The sequence below is a fragment of the Peromyscus eremicus genome, chromosome 8a, assembly GCF_949786415.1.
Source record: "Peromyscus eremicus chromosome 8a, PerEre_H2_v1, whole genome shotgun sequence".
In the NCBI taxonomy this organism is placed as follows: domain Eukaryota; kingdom Metazoa; phylum Chordata; class Mammalia; order Rodentia; family Cricetidae; genus Peromyscus; species Peromyscus eremicus.
The window spans coordinates 25,864,270-25,881,611 of NC_081423.1; the positions used below are offsets into that span (position 1 = coordinate 25,864,270).

General features: G+C 35.8%; 1 protein-coding gene across 1 annotated transcript; it reads right to left on the minus strand.

Moving 5' to 3' along the window:
- Positions 1-6,716: 6,716 nt before the first annotated feature.
- On the minus strand, positions 6,717-12,839 carry Gabra6 (gamma-aminobutyric acid type A receptor subunit alpha6). The gene is made up of 8 exons (XM_059269899.1): positions 12,802-12,839; positions 12,484-12,602; positions 11,756-11,823; positions 9,536-9,756; positions 9,374-9,456; positions 8,960-9,103; positions 8,417-8,569; positions 6,717-7,096 (listed from the first exon to the last, which is right to left on the minus strand). The coding sequence occupies exons 1-8, from the start codon at positions 12,837-12,839 to the stop codon at positions 6,717-6,719; spliced, it is 1,206 nt and encodes a 401-aa protein (XP_059125882.1).
- Between the last annotated feature and the right edge of the window lie 4,503 nt (positions 12,840-17,342).

Below are 17,342 nucleotides of genomic sequence, written 5' to 3' on the forward strand. Positions count from 1 at the left end.
CATGAAAAGAGTGGCATTATCCATTAAGACTAAGTAATATTAAGAACTACATCCCTATGGTCACTAGACTGGTTTTTACCAGAGTGACAATATTTTGGTTCTCACATATCACACACTAGATCTTAAAGGATAAAATTGGCAATGTTTCCTAAAAGTTCTCTATCATTTTCTCGGTCTTTAATTTGATTAGCTAATTGTATTTTACACATTAAAATGTTGTTAAATTATCACCTACCTGAAATCATAAAATGTCACTGTTTCATTCTCAAAACAAAAAGAGAGATTCATAAGAGCCATTCACCTTCCATATAAGTAGAACACTAAAATCTTTTACCCTAGTAATATCTCTAAGATGGTGATGGAGTGGAAAAGTGAAAACCCCCAGAGACTTTCTTTCCAGACTCACCTTCATTCTGAACATCACACACTATCTGCCTGAAATTTGTCTTTCTATTTCAGGTAGAAGAGGTCAGATCTGCCTCATTCATTGAGAGTGAAAACATGACCATAAAATATAGTACATCATAAAATTGTAAGATGTAATTCTTTTTCTTCCAATCATGTTTAGTAATTTGGAGTAGAAAAGCTCTTTCTGAATATCTTGTCATCCCCAAATTGTCAGAGATTGCCAAGTGACCTTAGTCCAGAGATAATAGGTATGATTCAGAACTAGTGAAATAATATTAGCCTGGAACAAAAGAGCCCATTCATCACTTCTGCACCAAACAATCTCTGTGGAACATTTCCAAGGAGATGAGAGAGGAATCTGAAACCCCATATTACAACCCCACATCTACTACTTACTTGTGATATATGGCTTAGATGCTCCATTAACATCAAAGGATCCGACTCTGCCTAAGCCCCAGTTCTCATCCTTCGTGTAGGGATAATTACACCTGTTCTCATGCATATTTTTCTAATTTCATATGAATTTGCACAAAATATATGCTGTGGTTGTTTGCAAATATTTGCTTAGCAAATCTTAGTTGTGTCTTTTCACTTATCTGCAGTATGTGTCTGCTCCCCATTCTTAACATTTTCTTAAACTAAATTTCCTCTTTGCTAGGAACTATTTTCCCCTGTCAACATACCTTGAAATATAATAGAAAGCTCATGCTCATGCATCATCTAATATCACCAATGATGATGCCACCTTCATACACTTTTCCTGACTCTTTAGAGTGCCTGTAGATTATATTACTTTTTCCAGAATTAACTACTTCTATATAGGCTTATCTTCATATAATGACTTCTTCTTAATGATACAGGACACATTATGTTTAAGCAAGAGTGCCTCACCAGCCAAGAGGTGGTGGTGCACGCCTTTAATCCTAGCACTAGGGAGGCAGAGGCAGGTGGGTCTCTGTGAGTTCAAGGCCAGTCTGATCTATAGAGGGAGTTCCAGGATGGCCAGGGCTATTAGACAGAGAAACCCTGTCTCAAAAAACGGGGGGAAAAAAAAAAACAAGAATGCCTGTCCAGTACATAGTACACAGTATATTTTTAAAACTTATGTTTAATCAACATATGAATGAAAATGTAAATATTTTTCCAGGAGTTGACAAGCACTATGGGGAAATTTACATGAGTAATTTTACTTACTCATTGAAAATATCTTTAATTTTATATTAAGCTCATTTTGGACATAAAAAAAAATTGGAATAAGGAAGCTCGCTTAGGCCCATGTGTGAAGAGAAGAGGCTTGGATTCTCAGGTGCCAGAAATCCCATCCTTAGCAGTTCTTGTGCTTTACATCCCACCAGCATTACCCAGGGTTTCTCACACTCTAAAACATGAATATTTCTGGATGAAGACTGCCCTCCATATTATTGGTCAACGGCAAGACCTCTTCTTATAGGGTGCCAATAGTACATTCACTCCAATTTGTGATAATGTGCAGACACTGTCAAATGCCTGCTGGGAAAGTAGGTTGAGAATGGCTGTTTTAGAATCCTGTGTGTTTCCCTGCCCAGCAGTGACTGGACACGGGGTAAAGAGTTGGGGTGGAGGTAGGGGTCGGGTGGGCGTTCTAGTAGAAGCAAATGTAACATTCTAAAGGGAATGCAGGGGTTCTGTATTTAATGCTGTACACTGGATAAGCAGCTACTGGATTGTTAAGAGTTGGCAGCCAGAATATAGTAGGTGCCAACTTAGAAGAAAAGCATTACATGCCTGAAATGAAAAGAGAGCAAATTTTGCAAACCCTTTAAGCTACAGGTTTGCATCAGACCCTACCTGCTCTATTATAAGCGAGCTTAGGTTGATGGTAAAATAGGCTTTTGTCGGAGTCCAGATGAGGGCTCAGCTTGGGGCTGTCAGTGTTTTGAGTGGAACACCTGTGGTTTTGAAATTTTCCTGGGCTCCCCTGCTGCTGAGTGCCATCCTGCTCTGGGTATTTTTAGAGCACCTCTTTGTTTTAAGTAACGTTATAGTGCAAAGGTACCTTGAGTTAAAGTTGACAATATGATAATCAGTTATTTGATGTGGGGATAAGGTATTAAGGAAATACTTTATATTAGCCTGGTATTTTAGATAAGGTGGCCAAAGTGTATAATCTTTCAGAAATATTTTTAGTTATTTATTTTTATTTAATTTCTATGACTGTTCTGCCTGTGTGTATGCTTTGCACCATGTGTGTGCTGTGCCTTATGACTGAGGGGGGCAGAAGAGAACATTGAATCCCCTGGAACTTGAATTACAGATGGTTATGTGCCCCCATGCCAATGCTGGGAACTGAACCTGGGTCCTTATCAAAGCAGCTAGTACTCTTAACCAATGAGCTATCTCTCAAGGCCCCAAATATATCTCTTAACAGAGATATTCTAATCAAGTCTCACTACTCAATACACAAAACAATTACTTATAGAACCAGTCAATGTATGCAACAAAATAAGACAAAACTAAAAAACAAAAAACAAAAAAACAAATAAACAGTATTTGTAAATTAAACAGTGTTCAAAAGCATTATGTAATATTATGGCAAAATTAGAACTGCACTAATAGTTTTTAAAAAGTTTATGTTGGAGCAGGTATTATTGAGAGCATAGAGGGTTCCAGAATGTCCTCTGAGAAGTGGCTGGTTGGCATCTGTATTATATATCAGTGGTGCTAAGAAACCTAGACTGGTGTTTGCACTGTGCAGACTGGAAAACTATGGCAGATCTGATAGACGATGTGGAGAAAAGTCTCACACATGACAATTCACCTAATCCACTCCTGTCTCCCCGTGATTCATGGATGAAACAATCATGGTGAAGGGGCACCTGGAGCTTTCTGCTTTTCAGAGTCTCTCATAGTCTTAATTCAACCCTTATTTCTAGGGAATAATGATGTGGTTCGAAGACATTTTAGCCAAATTTGGAACAGCAGAAGTAACTTTTAACATTCTGTCCTTCACATCTCTGTGCATAGTTGACTGGAGCATGTTCAGGGCATGACATATCTCTTCACCTTGAAGAGGAAGGCAGAAAGGACAGTTTTATATCCTTCTCCATGTCCAAGTCGCTAACAATTGGCTTAGGGCTTCTATCTAAGCCAAGCTCATCTCTCTTTTCATCTTTGAAATCATTCTTCTAGAAATGCAGACTCCTCCGAAATTAGACACTTTCACATAGATATTTTCATGCTATCCTGTATCTCTAGCTACCGCTTTTATCACAATTGCTCATAGACTCATCTCTCCCATTGAATTTCTCCTCTTGCTGCACAAAAGGCTTCATTTGGGGAAAGATCCTATGGTGACACTCCACATTCTGCATAAGAAACTTTACATATACTCAAGGTATGAAAAATGCACCGTAGTCCCTCAACAAGTAGGTGGCAAAGAATACATAAAGGGACAATTAATATATAGTTACTGTCTGTTCTTGCTAATGAAATTTTGATCAATTTTATGTGCAGATTTTCCATGCAGATTTACAAAAACTGTCACACCTCTTGTAAGGAACACATGCCATACTAGAAAAAGTACTATTAAAGGGAACAGTGGTGGGTATAGAGAGTATTCACACTCAAGAATATGGCAAAGAGGGCTTAGACCTTTAGAGTAACAAGGAAACAAGCAAATTAATGTACTTCAACTTTACCACACTAATCTGTAGTTTCAATGGCAAGCTCCTTAAAATAATGTGTTGGTTACAACTGAATAGGCATTTTTAAATGTCATGGTATTTGAGAAAAAATAAACTGACCTTGCAATCATAATATACCATTGTATAACATAAATAGCCAATATGCAATTTACATTTGTTCTTAGTCTGCAAAGCAACTTGCTAAGTTTTGCCATGAACAAATGAAATATAAATGTCCTACATAATCACATGTATTTATCTCTGATACCTTTAAGGTTTATATTTTTGGTTTGGTAAGTTTTGTTTTTAAGTTTTGCACTTTAACCTTTCAGAAACAAAAAATATCCTACTCACTGATTTCAAATATTTTAAGTAGAGTAAAGTTCAGGAAAATAGAATTTTTCATAAGGGCAAATAGAACTTGTAATAGAAATTTTTCTGGGGTGATTTAAATGCATTTTTTAAATGTAGCTTTCTAGAGGACCTGCTCATCATGTTACTATTTTCGCATCATAGGAGATAGTTTAAATATGAATACCTGGGATCTTATATTCCACCTTTTAATAACATACCTTTAAAATAATACCTGAGGTATTGATAACTCCAAGTTTTTTCCAAAGATTTGAAATCAGGTCCCCTGCCACCTGGTACTATATATTGCAAAAATAAAGAATTGACTTTTTTTTTTCATTTTATTCCAACATTAAATCAATGAGTATATTCAAAATCATTTTAATTGCTTTTTATTTATCTTATTTCTGATGAGTTTATCTTTCTTTTCTGCTCTATTTCTCAAACTTAGACTTTATCATCTTCTCTGGAAAAAGCAAACAAATAAAAAGAAAAAACAAAAAACAACCTTAGCAGGGTGGGGCTGGGAAGAGTGGGAAGTGACCACGCTTTGTTCCACTTTCTCTGGAAATACCAGATTTTAGCTCCACACTGTGAATTACTTCAGCTTCTTCCTTTTCAATGACCTCTTTTTACACAGTTTTGAATTCTGATAAATAATCATTTAAAGATATATGCTAAATTCAATTATAATTTTGGATGATGTTGATTATATGTGTATACATACATACAGAATTCATTTTTTTCCACAAGCATAAAATATTTTTTAAACATTTGAAATTTAACTTGCCTGAAAAATGTTTTTCAAGCATATCAGACTAAACCTAGAGTATATTTTTGTTATAAATACTTCCATTATATATATATGTATATATATACATATATATATGCATCTGTGTTCTCTCTGTATATATTTATATACAAAGAATATCACTAGGTCAAAAGAAGATTTTGAGGAATAATGTTATCTACACTTTAAAATAAGTTTTATCCAGTATTACATGCTCAGGTACATTTGTTTCCTTTAGACATTGATAAGGTGGGAATGGTATTAGCCTATAATGTTGTAGACAACAGAAATTCTGGAATCAATTCTTGATTTTTCCACTAGGTCATATTTCTGTCATGATATTTAAGAATGTCTGCTCAGCTATGACCTCTGAGACAGGATTTTCCTGTTTGTAAAAGCAGGAAATTTCGAATGGATCAATAGATAGCATTTTTTCCCTTTTATTCCCTTTCTGCATTCTTATCTTTCGTTCATTCTTTTTCCTAATGTAGATTAATACTAGGGAATAGAAAAATTTACATATTTCCACTAAATGTGGTAATGACTTCATTACTCCAAGAGAAATGTCAATTCTTTAAAACAAACAAAATCTCTCAACCTATAAAACAGAAAAGGGTTAATACAAATTGTGGCCTGTTTTATCCAATAAATGCCACCAACTTGGGGAAGTAAAAGATACATTGCATTATAGTTTTCATCATATAGTCAAACTAAGGGTTCCTGACTTACATGTGGTTTTGGATTAGAAAATATTCAGTAGACTTAATGAATAATGATTTGCAAAATCAGATTATTTGTGTTACTCAAGTTTACAGAATAAATATTCCTTCTTAGTCAAGGGATGCTCACTGAGGTTTGTATTAAGATTAAAAAAATCTGTGTTTGTCAATCAATTTTATAATCTATTTTTAAAAGAGGGTAAGAATTTATTCATAAATGAGAGTGAAATTTGGCAGTATGTCTATGACCCTTTAGATATGAATAATGTCATTCATCTGATTTGGAAAATTTTGGAGATAAAGGCTTGCATGTAGCACATTTAAAGAAAGTTTATGAGCATTTCTCAGTAATAATAAACTTTGAGTATGAGCTCACTGATATGCATGTACTTCATACACACATGTAAATGTGATCATGTTTTAATGGACTTGGGATTTATGTGTCCTACCTTCATTCAGAGAACCTATTCTCACAACTCACCTATTTGTCTTACAAAATAAAGCAGCCTATGGACTTTCCTCACAAAACCACTCATGCCACAGGCGTTTCTTTTCCTTCAAACTCTGAAAGCCTCATTAGGACTTAAAAAATTTTTTTTTTTCCCTAGTCACTATAAGGGAACCTGTTCAAAGGAAACATCTAAAGGCTAAGCAGAATTTTCTAGTCTCCTTTGAGAGCCTAGAGTCTTCCAGTACAAGTAAGGATGATGAAAGAATAGCAAAACTTGAGAGCAAAGATAAATGAAGGCTTTTCTTCAGCTTCACCCTGTGAAGCGGTTAGCAACTTTAGTTATATAATTTATGCTCAAAAAATCCTGTTTCGGACTGCTTATTTGTATGTATGTTGCCCCTGATTGAGCTTGCTTTCTCTATCTGCTGGGTAACAACAGAAGAGGGAACAATTACCACAACAATCTCAGCTTCCCGTGGTTCCGTGGCTTTTGATATTGCCACAGGGGGCGGGGCCGCAGTCTGTGCCTTCCTTTCAGCCTTCTGTGACTGGAGATTGGTGAAGTAGTTGACAGCGGCGAACTCAATGAGAGCCGAAAAGACAAAAGCAAAGCACACGGCTATGAACCAATCCATGGCAGTTGCATAGGACACTTTGGGCAGGGAGTGCCGGGCACTGATGCTTAAGGTGGTCATGGTTAAAACAGTGGTGATTCCTGAAATGAAAAAGGAGAAACGCAGTATTTAGCATCAGGAATCCTGTAAGGAGATCCAATAGGGGGAAGGTTAGTAAGGAGACTCACTCATCGGCCACCCCCTAGTGATTTTAGTTAGTGTAATACATTATCATGGGTGCTACCATCTGTGTATCATCTCAACCTAGTGCACTGACCTATAAAATAAACTTTCTATAAAAACATTTGCTGCACTAAATTAACTAGAGTAAAATGTAAATTGTGGACAGTTCTATTTGTTTACTGCCTGAGAATACGTAACAAATTGCTGTGATTTAAATTTTTAGAATCTTGCATCTTTGATTTCTGTAGTTGAGGGAATCTTTCACTACAAATGAGTAGAAAATTAGTATGAAATTAGGTTATTCAATAAAAAAGATACAGTATTTACCCACAAGAAAAAGAATTCTGTCATCTTCCTGGCAGAAGTTTTTCTGCTTGAATTCTGACAGAGAATTTATGCAATTTGTAGATATGTAACACTGATAGTACCCATATGAAAATTTTTGTTTCTCGTAAATTTGAAAAGTAGATCAATTCTAATATAATAAATCATATATATATGAGATTTATCTGAGATTCTGATTCAACTCAGATCTTTCATATGGACTATTAAATTTATAGCAATGAAAAATGCAAGAAAAAATGGATTTTGCTTCTCATAATATTTAGTTACCAATCTTGCTTTTATTATTTCAGTTTTCTCCATCAAGTAGTGATTTTATACTTCAAAAATGGAAGCAAACATTTGACTAAATTACAGGAAATTGTCAATATTTATCTACTTTGGGATCTTCAAGTGTCAACTTCACTTTATTCAACCCAATGAAAGTAAGATATATTTTATATGAGTAGATTCGCTATATTAACCAGTTGTTATCCTGGATGTACACAACAGGTTTTTTGTTTGTTGGTTTTGAGACAAGATTTCTCTATGTAACAGCTCTGGCTGTCCTGGAACTCACTCTGTAGACCAGGCTGGACCCAAACTCACAAAGATCCTCTGCCTCCTGAGTGCTGGGATTAAAGGCATGTGCCACCACCTCCCAGTCAGGTTTTTCCTTTATGCTGAGCACAGCTAAGACACACTTAAGTCATAGCAAAGAGCCAGAATTATTGGGAGGGACAATTTTTTTGTTGATTCACCACACAACTTACAAAAAAATGAGAGTCATTTTATCTGACATATGACCATTTCTTCTGTGTATTAAGAGAACACACAGTCATCAATATTCACCACAAAAGCACAAGCATTAGGAAGTGAAAACTGAATGGAAATAGAACACAAAGTGTGAGGCATACCAAAGACAGTTCTTGCTGGAACCGACTCCTTATTAATCCAGAAAGACACCTGAGAAAGAATGACTGTCATAATGCATGGAGTGTATATCTGGATCATGAAGTAGCCCATCTTCCTTTGTAAGTGAAAATAGACTGTCATTATTACATATTCACCTGTTGGAAGACATGCTTATTAGTTGGGTTGCTGTTGACAGAAAAATGAATGCATTCAACATAAAATGTGCAAATTTTAAATTTAGCATGGTCTGGAAGAGAACAAGCAAAGACATGGTCTTAAAATATATAAAAATACTGTTTGATCAAATGCAAAGAGACATATCAGTTTATTGGTTTTAATGACACCTTATGTCATGCATTTATACAACAATTCTTTCCAACATTACCCAAGTTTTCCTATTTACCCAGTTGCAAATAGATTTTGAAGACATCACTTCAAAATAGTAAATTTAGCCTGTAACGTCTAATATTAATGAAATAAAATACTAGATATTTTGAAAATATATACTAGAGTTGTATTAGATGATTTTCTAAGAATATTCTTACCTGTGTTAGATTTAATTGTCTCGCTAGAAACTGTTTGCCCAATCAAATCGTACTGGAGGAGGCTGGAAGATTCCTCTGGGACTTCTACTGAGTAAAGTGGTCCTTTTTTCCATGTATATATGATTTCACTTTTAGGGTAAGCATCTGCATTTTTTAAACAAATGACACAAAACACTAAATAAGACTGGTTAGCTTTCTTTCATTCAACATAAACACTACCTGCCTCATCTATTGAGAAAGAAACATACATTTTGTTGCTTTTTAAAACATCTTAATAATGGAAACTTCTAATATTGACAGAAAACATGTTCCTGAACTCACACTGAGAGTTTCCTAGTAATGTTTTCTTTCATTTTCCCAGTCTTCAGCTAAAACCAAATAAGTATTTATTTCTAGAAACTTTTTGTAACTTACAGCTCCCAAACTTGAGTGGACAAGCGTGCCCATCCATAGGGAAGTTAACCAACCTCATGGGACAATCGGCATTGATGGTAAGTCTGTAGATATTGAAACACATACTTCTGGTTACTATGGTGGACCCATCCTCAAGGCAGCAGAAATAAAAGAGCAACTCACCTCATGGTGTACAGAATTGTTCCGTTCTGCATTAATCGGAAGAGCTTGTTAGGGGTGGTCATGTTGTGAGCAATTGACTTTTTCCCATTTCTAAAAAAAGTGTCAGGAGTCCAGATCTTACTAACCATCAAGTTATTTAAGCTCAGAATCTCAGCGGGACCCCTAAACTTCAGTCTCTCATCAGTCCAAGTCTGGCGGAAGAAAACATCCATTGTATACTCCTAAGAGAAAAACCAAATATTCACACAGAGTTGAAAATGTCTTGTGAAATAGTTTATTCATCATTTATACCTAATTCTAAATTTAATCAAGAAAGCAAAGTTCATACCAATAACTTCTTAATGAAGCTGAATAATTTGGTAATCAATAATATTTTTTAGAATCAATGTTTGATTATAATCAGTAAATGATTTTTAATCCTAAACAGATTTGGGTGACTCCTTGTTTTTCTCAAACTCACAAGGTCTGTAATATTATAAAAGAAAGATATACTGGGCCAAACTCCTTCTCCATCCTTAATCTGCTCAGCATTTTTCATCCATGACTATCCATCCAGCCAACTTTGCAGCCATGGTTTTTTTCTCTGTCATCCCCTTTAACTTGAAAGAAAAACACATGAAAATATTTATAATTCAAGCTTCTGCTTGATGTCCTACCTTTAGCTAGTCTAGCAATTCTTCATGGCACCTCACTTACCTTCACAGTAGGTTCAGAGGGCAGTACTCCCATTCAGTACAATTCCAACAATATAAACTTTCATTGACTAATAAATTAAGATTACATACCATGGATTTCCAATGTTGTTGTCAGAGAATATACAAGCAGATGCTACCAAGATGATTTTAAACAGAAAATAAAGTATTCAATATAAATACCACATTTTGATTTTTAAACCATGGCTTTATGGGATAATGTTAATTTTTAAAAGATAATTATGAGGCTATCACAGAAGTGAATGACAAAAGCCTTACCACTATGTTGAAGCATTGCCAATGGTTTTTGCCTACCTTATAATACTTATTTCTATAAACAGTGATTAAATTTTAAAAGCAAATTTTAATACAGAGTATATCTATACAATCATAAACCATGCAACATAAGGATGCTATTACACAAAAGTACTCTAAGAAGAGACACATGATCAAAATGAAAGTAAAGTAAATCCAGATTAGAGCATTGCAGCACCAAGTTTCTGCAGTACTTGGTTTCTGGAAATAAAGCAGAACTCGAAATGACACTAAAATAACAAGTGTACTGTACCCACTCTCCTTTTCCAAGTCTTAAAATTTTTATTTCTCAAAAAAGCCTCTTCCCTACTCTCTGCCCCTCATCTGTATCTTCCTCCTTTTCTTCATTCCTTTCTCCCTCTCTCCCTCCCTTCCTCCTTCTCTTCCGCCCATCCTCTTTTTCTCCATTCTTCTTTTTGTTTTGTCCTGCTAGCTCCCCTTTCCTTTCCTTTTTATCCACCTTTTCTTTACTCATTTCATCTCATATTATTTCTAAAGAAGGAAAAGAAGTTACCAGCAACTATTTATATAGGATTAAAATTTCCCAAGAAAAGCTAACAGCATCCTTCTTTGAAGACATTTGTGACAGTTTCAGTCTTGGTGCTTGTATTTTAGCCTTGGGAGAAAAAAATACTACCTGAAAACAGGGAAAGAATATGATACACTTTGTTCAGAAAGACGACTTCAGGCTTTCATAGCCACTTTCCATAAATACCCTCTTACGAGTCCTACAGCCATCTGTACCTGGAACAGAGTCTCCAGAACACCCACTGATGCATCCGCAATGTACAAGGTGGAAAGCATGAACCTATCCAAGTGATTTCTTCACTGTTTGGATAAAATACACTGGGGATGGTGCATAATAATCGATGGGTATGTCCTGACATCATACTTAGCAGTATACTTTTACATGGCAAGAAACTTTAAAAAAGAATTTCTTAACAAATAATTTTATTAGGACTTCACGAAAAGGAGAAATTCTTCTCTTTGTAGGAATAGTCATTGTATAATATGCAAATGGAAGAGAAGCTATAGCATTAAAAACTAGCTTGTCTTCAAGTGTCCAAGCAGAGCCAGTAATTTGTTCTAGTTTACACATCTTCCCATTGGAAATAAATATACATATTGTGTGCTGAGATGAATGGCAAGACCTGTAATCATTAGTCCTAAGCTACAGCTCCCCTTCCTAAATAAAAGTACCCAACGTACTCACCATCTCCACGTCTGACACAGGCCCAAAGCTGGTCACATAGATGTCTGTCTTGACTTCTGTGACAGCACCTGAAATAAGCCAAGAAGGCTGAGGCTATTAACATGTGTGCTGTTACCAGAGCTTAGTGATTCCACACAACCTTTCACATAACCTGAAAATTAAAGCTCTTCCTGTTTCCACCCCTCTCTAGTAGATGTCCTTCAGTTTTTAAACTTTGAAAACATACAATAATTACTTTAAAGTCATTCTATTCATACTAGAAAACTCTTAAGGAGTGGAAGATGACAAAATCTGTGTGCCCTAATAATTAATACTGCTACTAATGATGATAATAACATCTGTATTGACAGCTTTCAAAGGACAAATAGAAAGAAAAATGTCACACATGGAAAAGCTCTTTCTTTCTACAATCACACAACCCTATGAGTCAATGATGTCTATACACACACATACACACACACACACACACACACACACACACACACACACAAACACACACACACACACACACACACACACACACACACACACACACACCTCTGTTTAGGACAGTAAAGCTTATAGAGTTCAAATAACTTACATAGGGCCAATGACTGAGGAAGGAGTGTGAAAGTCTTGGTACCCCTCCCTCTACCAATGCCTCTTTCTCACTCCTCTAGGTCTTAGAAGGGTTATAAAAGAGCAATGAAAGTTCAAGTATTTACTCTAAGCACAGCGCAGTGTCTTACCTCCAAATCCTGGTCGTAGACGATTGTCATAGCCTTCCAGCAAGTTGTCAAGAATCCGACTGACGTTTTCAGAGTAGAAGTTGCCTTCATCTTCAAGTTGAGCTTGGGCATTTTCTAGCCTGAAGATGGAGAGTCAAAAATTCTCACACCTAGCCTCAGAGAAAATACCTTGTTTCATGGATGCTGTTTTACCCCATCATAGATACCAGCCACACTACTCCTCTTTTATTTCACTGTGCAATATAAAATATACCCAGTGGATATATGCTCTCCCTTCCCTTTAAGGAAAAAGGGGGGAAGTCAGAAAAATCTTCTTACCATAGAATCATGGACAGCCAGGGGAGAAGCACCACCATCCTATGGTTCACTGAGATGCCAGGTAACCCTCCTCCTGCTTCTTCCTCCCCTCAGCCAGCTCTCCTGTGACAATCAACTGGAGAATTCTTCTAAACCCCTCATATCCCTCATCCCAGCCTGTGTCCAGTCAGCAATCCAATAGATGAAGGGGTTGCCAGGAAAATATTAGGGGTTCTCTTTATTCTTTTTGTCTTAGTTTTGTCAATTCAGATGGACTGGGGTCGTCTGTGGTCTTAGATTAAGTCCTGCAGATATTCAGCCTCCTCTGACTGGTTCAGTTGAGAAATGGAGAGTCAGAACAATGACAATAATTAACTAAGGCATTAGGGGATATTAAAAGGAAGAAATTCATGGCTAGTTTTGGCATGGAATTAACAGAGCCTGTGAGGAAATCTGGAAGGCAGTGGCATCTTGCTGATTGAGATTATGTTCCAATGGGCTCAGCATTTATTATTTCTATGGTTCACAGAAGGATTCCTACATAGCTCTGACAGAAAAGTCAAATATTAGGACTGGATTCTCTTTTTGATTTTCATTGGCTCTGTTGACTATAGACATCTCTGTAAAGAAAAATTGTCCCACAGGTAACAGATTAATAGTGAGAGAGCTCCTTTTGCTATTTTTAATAGTAAGAGACAAAAACAATACAAGCAACAAACAAACAACAACAAAAAAAAAACCTATCCAAGATCTACAAGTTATAATAAATGAAACAATTACAGCTATTCCACTGATAGACCTGATATTTAGAGGACCATGCAAGGTCAAGCCATCTTTAAGATGCTCAAGTTGTGGATTGTATGAGTGTCTACATGTAATGAAGGTCATGCTTCATACATTCAGAAGAACATATATGTGAATGTCTACATGTGGTGAAGTTCACCCACACACATTCAGATGACTATATGTGTGACTGTGAAATCCTTCCTCCATGCATTCCTCTCAGAACTGGGCCAACAAGATCTATAAGCAGCCTGTAACTACACTGTAAATATTTCCATGGGTCCAGCAAGAGGAAAGAAGTCAAGGACATGAAAATGGTGATGACGTCAGGAAATATTTGAGCTTTCATTTAACATTTTGACTACAAATCAAGCATCAGAACTCCCCTACAGACACCATTTCCTTCTTTTGGACAGTGTGAGAGTATATATCCTACAACTATCTATGTTGATCTCTTCTTTTGGCAGCTACTTGTTTTCTGTGTTAGTGACAAATCTGAACTCTTATCCTTCCTAACAATATTGATATCAATGTGATTGAATTTTTAAGAGAAAATAAGAAAAAATATATCCCCTTTCCATCTAATGTTTTAGCTTCCTGCACAACCATATTGGCATAGCTTTGTGCATATGATACATACTATCAAAGACTGTGAGCAATTAGAGGAACTATTTGCAAGAAAAGGAAAACCTGGTACTGAACACAAAATAGCATTTCTCAGATACAAAACAATATATATATATATATATATATACATATATATGTATGTATGTATTTGAATATATGTACATGCAATCATACATACATAAAAAATGAAATGTTTAATATCTGTATAAAACTGCATTTTCAGTAACACATACTTCTATCTATACCTCTCCATGGATCATTCTAAACCAAAAGAAAAAAAAACACTGGGAATGTAGCTCAGTTAGAGTGCTTGCCTAGCATACACAAAACACTGAATACAACACTGCATGAAACCTGGCATAGTGATAAATACATGTAACCCTGGCACAGGGGAGTTAGAAGAAGGAAGGTCAGAAGTTCAAGGGCATCCCTGATCTCATTGTGGGTTTGAGGCTAGCCTATTATACATACGACCCATATTTCTGAAACAATAAAACACAACACATTTTGAGAGAAACTAAAGAAACCCATAGAAGACTCTGTATAGAAATGTATAAACTGATTACTATGTTACATACCTAATAAATTAATAACAGACAATCTAAACTGATCTATGAGTATTTGATTCTAAATAACTTGCAATAAAAACATGGTCAAGCAGAATGAAAGACAGACATCATCATCAATAATAAATTAAATGTAAATGAAATACAGCTTATAAGTTCATCTCTTGGCATTAAGTAGATCACTAGTTAATCAAATGTTGATATCCAGTGAATTTCTTTTCAGTGCAATATTCTATTTGCAATTTGGTAATGGCAATTTTTCATTTTATGTAACTATTCTACACATGAGAATATTTAGAATATTTTGTTATAGTACTATATGGCTATTGATATCTTTGCATGATAATAAACAAATATACTCCTCAATCTTTTAAATGTTCCAAAGATGCCAGACATTATCTGTGTTTGAGGACCACAGTGAGAAGACCATGCTTGCACTAGCAAGCCTTTACAGTCATAAGTAAAATATGACTCAGTCTCCACAGGCTGTTTGAGCAAACCAACTTTCCACATCTACAGACCCATAAAGAGGCTACAGTAGCTGGGCAAAACAACTGTCCTCAATCTATCCCCATCCTGAGTCAAGTGTAGTCTTGCTTTACCTAATGGGGATATGTTCTGACAATCGCATCATTACATGACTTTGACACCATGAGAATACTATAGGCTGGATTTACACAAACTTAAATATTATACCCTCCTATGAATCCTATCTATGTGTATAATATATAACATATATTGCAACACATGTTATATATTACAATATATATATATAGCTCATATTGACAAACATACTATGACACAGCATATGATTTCATAAAATACAACAACAAAAAAGAGACATGTATTTTTGGGAAATGTGGTGGCTTAGTGAGGTGTTTTCTATTACATCTTCTCTAGAAATGAAGAAGGCATACACTCCCTAAGAAATGAGGTATGCTATAAACTGTTCTTATAAACTACCCTCCCACCCAAAAACAGAAAATGTCCAGAACTGTCAGTTGACAATCCCTCTTCTTGCTGATACACTTGTTGTGCTAATTGCATGTAGAGGCATAAGAGAAGAATAAGCAGAAGCTTGCTGTCAACTCCATGAAGAATGTGTACTTGGGTGAGCATAGAACTGGCCTTACTTTCCATTCCATACATAAGAAGTCCCACTCAGTAATAAACTTCATATGAGTCTTAACATAGTGTAGTGTAATATGGCTAGAGATATACTATCGCTTTCACTTGCAATACTTGCGTAAGTGTTCAAAATGTTGTCAACAGTTCCATTGGTTCTGGGAGCTGTCTATAATTCTGTTCATTGGAAAGATAAGAAATATATGTACCTTGTAATCAGTCTCATTAAGCCAATAAGTGGCAGAATCTGAATCTAAAACCAAAGAAAGTATTATCCCTCAAAAGCAGCCAAATATAATCCAAGACTAGCAAGCAGAAGTGAGCAAAATTGTCAGTTCTATTAAATGAATCACTTCTGGTTTTAGTCACACAAAGATGGAGTCAGTTTCTATGGGAGAAAAATGAATGTCCTGTTCAAAGAAGCAGCAATAATGAGTTGCATGTTATAGAGGCAATTAATATGATCACTGTGATTATTCTGTAAGACATTGAGGCTATCTGGGGATGTTTTAAAGAATAATTGTTCAACAAGAAACATAAGTGGATATTTCAATTTAAAAGCTCTGTGAGTTTCTTTGAGGTCATGTCAGAAAGAGGAATGGGGGTGGTTCTGGGGGCAGAATATACTCAAGAGGGAGTGAAAGACGTACTACATCACTGAACTGAAGGAAGGAGCTAGAGTGCTGGACCATATAGTGATGAACATTTGTTAAACATTTACTGCATGGTAATCACGGGCACAGATACTGTCAATCATCTATTCAACTAGGCCACAGGTTAGCTATTTCCAGATTTGTTTTCACACAGGATGAAAAGCGGACTCACTAAAGGTGTGTTGCTACTCTAAGGTCTTGGAGTAGTATTATCTCTAGCTCCAAAGTGTACATTTTTATATACTGTGCTTTATGCATGTCAGACCTAACTCATTTTCTAAAGTCATTGCTCTTAAACTTCCTGGACCAGCAGAATCCTCTATTGATGTTAAGGGATACCTACCATCTCAGTGGACACTCTAGAAAATCCCCTATTAGGGATGTAGTGCAATAAAAATAAAATTGCTCTGGGAAGCAAAGGACAATAAAGGGACATTCCTATGGACTACTGCTTTAAATTGTTCTTGGCTTGGTTAAGAATGGACTGTCAAGTCCATTATAGGGCACTGTGTTGTCTCCCAACCATGTAGAGAGAAAATAGGCATTTAAAACCTCAAACACAAATACTGAGGAACCAGAAGCCATTTTTGCAGAGGTTTATGACTTTTTCAAATTCATGTTTTCTCAATTATCATCAGTTCTGTTCAACTTTTACTTATTAAACACATGAAAAATGCTGAGAATAGACATTTTATGACACAGTACTCTCCCTCATAATGTATACATTCTAGTGCTTCTCTAGGTAATATAATATAGATAAGAAGGATAAACTATTGAGTAGCAAAGACTGATTATTAACCATGTGCAA